Genomic DNA, 5657 nt, shown 5'->3' with positions numbered 1-5657 from the left:
TCTTTATGATGCACGATGCTGCATTATCACCAGCTTTATTTCTCAGGGTGAATGCCGCACTCCTCCCTGAGCGCTCCTCCCTTTAGATGAAAGGGGATTCCCAAAATGAAACTCGGCTTTCAGCTCATTGTCGAATGTTAAACGAACACATTTTACCACAGAAATTAACTATTTTCCATTGATCTTGCCATCCGTTTGATAGCATCGTTTCTCTCAAGAAACTGTGATTTAGATGTGAAAAGAGGACAGCGACGGATCAAACAGCTCGTTCCTTTATAAGACGTAAAAGCTGCTGACTATCGGGAAGATCTGTCGTCCAAAGTCAGGTGGACATGGACTTATTTGCAGCCAGAGCGCCCTCCTGTGGTGAGGCCACGTATGTGCAACTACAAGACAAAGATTTGTTTAGATTTATTTATTTACTGGTAGATTTATGGCTTGTAGAAGTCGCTGTCCATGGTTGATAGATCTGTTTTGCAGGCAGGAGGTTGTTAGATTACTGTCTTTGTAAAATAAATCTATTTGGTTATTTAATTTACCTCATATCACTAGTGTGATATTTTTATGTTTTCATAATCCTAAGTGAAAAGAAAAAAAAACATGCACTCAAATCTAAATTGAGAAGATTGCTCTCAGTTTAAGTTGAAAGATGAAGCTAAATAATCCAAATCTATGTTTTAAGACATAATCTATGTTGTCATTTAAAATACATCTGACCCACAGAGGTCAGGAGTTCATTCCCAGATCTTGTTTATGGTCAGTTTGAGCTTTGCATAGGATTTTATGTTTTTTATGAAACCTCATGTTGTTACATGTAAATTTTTAATGCTTCTCTTAAATTTGAATTTGTTTATAAACATCCTTGTAGAGTAATAAAACATCTCAGATTTCAAAGTGTGGTATAATTTATTGAGTTTTTATGGTATTGCACGACAATTTGAGAAATACACACTTTCTAAGACAAATTGTGTTACTCGTCTTACATAAAGAGCTTGAGCCATTTTAACTGTAGCATTTGGTATATATGTTTACATATTCCTGGACACAAACATTTTAAAAATTACAGACAGCTTTTATTTTTCTTAAATAGTTGATACCTGCAGACCTACGGAGCTCCATTGGTGTTGAGGTCAGTTTTGACTATTTTATGACAACAGTTACATTTTTAGTCTCTGGGTCAAAACATGCCTCTATACTTGTTCCTGTCCTCCTGGTTCTTCTCCTCCATGCGCATGTTGAGCACTGCCAGCTCTTTCTTCACTGCCTTTTTCATGCCAGGGTCGAGGTCCAGCACCCTGCTGAAGTCCTGCCGAGCCTCTGCCTCGTTCCATACTTCCTTGTGGGCTTTTCCTCGCAGGTAGAAAGCCTTTGCAACACCTGCAGGACAATCAGGTTGCATTTGTTACATAAAAAGCTGGAATTAAACCTTTTCCTTTCACAACGTTTTCATACTTCTTGAGTTAAGTATATTCTATAGGGGATTTTTGTGATGGCGTTGCAGTGATGTGGACAAGTAACGCATTATTGGGAAGTGGAAGTGATGTTTGGTGTTTTCAGCACCTTTTGTAAATAAAGATCTGAAAGTGTGGCTTCTCTGAGTCAATACCTTTTGGATGTTTCTCTGATTAATGCCCAGCTGTGGCATAACCTTTTCAGATGGTTGACTGTACAAAGCTCTGTGTTTTCATTTTTTATTTTTTTAAAGTTTGGAATAGTGAAGTGTGACCATGGAAAACATGTTTTCCCTTTTTGTTCTTAATAAGCTAAAGTTAGACAAACAATGAATGCTGGTTTTTTGTATCTATTGTTTCCTCAAAGCTGTGAACCCATCACTAAGTTTCAGTTTTGGAGTTTGGCGCCTATTACCTAAAGTTGTTTTGAACGCCTCCACAACTTTCTTGGTTTTAATGATGTTGTTTGTTCAGTAACGTTCTCTTTCAATTTCACAGAACAAATGGCTTCATACAGAGATTACATTAAGCATATGTGGACTCTGTTTATTATGATGTGGTTCTATGAAGGAAGCTGGTTGAGCTAGATTTTATTTTCTTGTATTAAAATATACAAAGTACAAATGCAGATCATGTTTTTAAGATTTTTTTTTGTTGTAAAAAATATATATATTTTGAAAAGCATTCATTATTCTCCCTAAACCACATAATTTTACTGTTGATTTCAATGTTTCACATAAAATACCAATAAAATACACTGAAGTTTGTGAACCTGCTGTGACAAAATGTCACAGAGGTTCATGTGTTTCTGCACAGAGCTGTGGCCCATGTACAAACCTTCCCCACAATGCAGTAGTGATAGCAAACTTTCACTAACAGGCTTGATTTTGTAAAAACTTTACACCTCTCACTGCTTCATGGGAGACATTTGTCACTTCGAACCTGGATGCTGGTTGACGATATCCGTGGTGTGCTCGATGACCTCGTAGTACTCCTCCATGCGCAGCAGACACTGGCAGTAGTTGAGCGTTAAAGTGTTCGCCATCTTCTCAAGCTTCAGCCACGGAACATCCCAAGCTTTCTCCTGAAGAGAAAAATGTGATCTCAGTGGAAAGATAGGAAAAACACAACTCATTTCTGGTTTATGAGAGTAACAGAACAGACTTGATATGTACTACCTTGGTCTGCACATTCTTGATGCAGATGATAGCTTCTTTGTATTTCTGCGTGGCCTCTTGGTAACGTCCCTGCTTGTACAGCTTGTTTCCTTGGCCGTGCAGCACAGGAACAGCCTTCAGCCTCTCCTCGTTGCTCAGAGCCCACGACTCCCTGTTGTACTCACTGGGCTGCTGCACCTGCCCGTCACGCACACACAGGAAGTTTCATTTCTGATTTCATGGAATAAAATGCATCTTTTTATTTTTATTTTGTTACGTAATCATTCTTTTCTTACCCTCAGCAGCTCCAGGACAAAGTAGAGTGGCTTTGGTTCCTTCATCAGCTCATCCAGGTCGTCGTAGCCCAGGCTGTGGTACGCAAACATGTTGGCCATACCACACGTGTGGACCTGCCACTCTACTGGGTCTTTGCCCTCTGCAATGCGTCGCATACTTTTGGACACCAGTGGGTAAACACCGGTGTGCTAAAGAGGAGAGACGAGTACAAGGTGGACCCTGTGAGGGTTTCCAGATGTTCAGCATTAGCTCAACAACATCGACCGTATGATAGCTTTCTTTCTTTTTTTTTTTTTTACTGGCTAACAGTTTGCTCCTGAAAATATGTCGGCAAAAATATTTTGGCATTAAAGTTTTGCTTATGTTTTTGGTCATGCATCATGATCAAAACAAACAAAAAAACGCTTTTGTAAATTCACGAGGGAAAGGTCACAATGTTCACCATATTTCCTAGTGATGTTATTATATGACTCAGAGGGATTAAATGAAGGTGACATGGGCAATACTGTTTTGTGAAAAAAGTGGGAGTAAAAAAAATTGAATATTTTAAAAAAGTGCAATATTTCTTGCCAACCATCTCAGAAAGTGAAATCCTTACATTATGTATAATCATCACATCTATAATAACATAAATGTTTCTTGTAATTTTGATGATCCTGGCTTGCAGAAAATAAAACCCCCGGGTGTCTCAGATAATTAGAATACCGTGAAGAAGATCACTAATGAAAACTTGTGATGTCACAACCCATTAATCAAAACACTGACAAATGTTTCCTGAGCCTTTGAACAGTCTCTTACTCTGGGTCAGTAGGCTACATAATCATGGGGAAGACTGCTGACTGGACAGATGTCCAGAAGACAGTCATCAACACAGGAGGGTAAGCCACAAAATGTCATTGTTGAAGAGGGTGGATGTCCACAGAGTTCTGTACCCAAGCATATTAATGGAAAATGTAGTGGAAGGAAGAAGTGTGGTAGGAAAAGATGGACCAGCAACAGGCAACAATCCATTCAAGACATGCAGACAAATACTATCATGTACTACCAAGCTACAAGCAGTGGTTATTTCATTTGACAATATTTTTTTAATTTTTTTTTATGAAACGAAACCAAGAGTAAATAAGGACCCAGGCAGAAAGATAGGCTGTGAATCCAATGTCATATTTCATTCCAAAAAAGGAATTAAAGAGGAAGAAGAAATAATAATATAATGTGTAATAATATTAAACAAGGGTTAAATCCGATCTCGTTTAAAGTTTGCTTCTGCTCTTCACAGCGTTAACACAGCCCCTGGTTAGATGGGTGTGGCAGCGCACAGCATATCCAGCAGTACGCATGGAGCAGCCGTGTTATTTAAAGTTTAAAAAGATGCTTTAAGCTCCTTCAAATCTAATCAGAGTGAAGGAGGGTCAGTGGTGCCGATTCAGCAGGAGTCAGAGCCGATTAGAGAGTGAGATCGTTGTGGATTAATGACAGGATGCCAGAACCCATCTGTCTCGAATGGAGCGCAGCACACATGCAAAAAGCACACCAGAAGAAGACATGGGAGGCGGGAGGGAGCTGATCATTTCGGAGTGGTTCACCGAAGCCCAAATTTCTAACAGAATTTCAGATCATTTTTAAAGTTGTGATAAACTTTAAGCATTCAGAAGTGGCTCATTAATAAGAATAAAATATGATTTAGGGATACATTTTTTAAAAAATTAATCAATAAATACAGACAATCTCTCTGAATCTTGTCCTCCCACTTAAATACCTGTTTTATGTTTTGAGTTTGAAGCATAACTTGTTCCAGTTCAGCATAGTTTATTTATATTGCGCCAATTAATTACAATAATAATTTGAATCCAGTTTGAATGAGGAAGAAACAAAAAAAAGATAAAATTTAAATACAGTCACATAGAGAGAAAAGTTCAGTTTTACGTCAGAGTTAGACCTAATTTATAGTCAGTTCAAGACGCTGCTTGTGTTTTCCAGATGACACATTATGTTCATGTTGTAAGAGTGACATATATCATAGTCGTCTGATTATTATCTTTTTGCTTGCGTGTAATTGAAAATGGTAGATATAACTTTAAAATCTAAATTATGACATCAAGCATTTTAGAATCTGCTTGTCAAACTTCGATATTAAAAATAAAATTGCATCAAATTGAAAAAAATAGAACATGCACAAAAGTAAAAAAAAAAAAAAAAAAAAAACTTGACTTTTTTCTTCACTTACAATGGTGTCACACCAAAACTCTGACACTTCACCGATCCTCATGGAAGACAGCAGGGTCTCCCAAATGTCGAGCTTAAACATGTTGCCAATCACTATCTCCATGGGCGTTCCCACCTTCTTGCTGTCGTCCAACACCGTGCGCTCATCGTCACACAGCTGAGTGCGGAAGTGGAACGTCACCTAGAACCACAGGAAGCAGCGGCAAATTCAGGGGAAATGATCATTAGTCAAACTTGCGGGGATCATGAAGGAAAATGCAAAACCCTTAAAAAACAACAACAACAAAAAAAAAAACTGGATCGCTTTAAAATATGAGCAGTCACCGCTCAATGCCTGACATTATGTCACTGACTCGTCTCGGGTGCCGAGTAAAGAAAAAAGGGTCAAAAACTGTTTTTATGCTCAACTTATTGACGCGTTTGTTGCTTTTTTTTTATCTGCTGCACCAACAGTCACCAGCCTTATAAGCCATGGAAATATTTATGTAATTTACATCAGACATAAGGAGTCAGAAAAAGAAAATATTAA

The 5657-nt window shown here is 38.2% G+C and overlaps 1 protein-coding gene across 1 annotated transcript in view; it reads right to left on the bottom strand.

The window, feature by feature from the left end:
* Window positions 1–887: 887 nt before the first annotated feature.
* The window catches only part of aipl1 (aryl hydrocarbon receptor interacting protein-like 1), a 9340-nt gene continuing 4570 nt past the window's right edge, over window positions 888–5657 (bottom strand). The window contains exons 3-6 of the mRNA XM_015033487.1: window positions 2905–3093; window positions 2630–2806; window positions 2394–2535; window positions 888–1377 (exon numbers count right to left, since the gene is read on the bottom strand). Coding sequence (XP_014888973.1) covers window positions 1178–1377; window positions 2394–2535; window positions 2630–2806; window positions 2905–3093 — 708 coding nt within the window. The 3' untranslated portion in view covers window positions 888–1177. The remainder of the gene's footprint in view (window positions 1378–2393; window positions 2536–2629; window positions 2807–2904; window positions 3094–5657) is intronic.

The sequence above is a fragment of the Poecilia latipinna genome, unplaced genomic scaffold (genome assembly GCF_001443285.1).
Source record: "Poecilia latipinna isolate Pla-1442-1.1 unplaced genomic scaffold, P_latipinna-1.0 Scaffold270, whole genome shotgun sequence".
NCBI classification, from domain to species: Eukaryota; Metazoa; Chordata; class Actinopteri; order Cyprinodontiformes; family Poeciliidae; genus Poecilia; species Poecilia latipinna.
The sequence above is the reverse complement of the archived record's forward strand: the minus strand, read 5'-3'. Positions and strand labels throughout refer to the sequence as shown.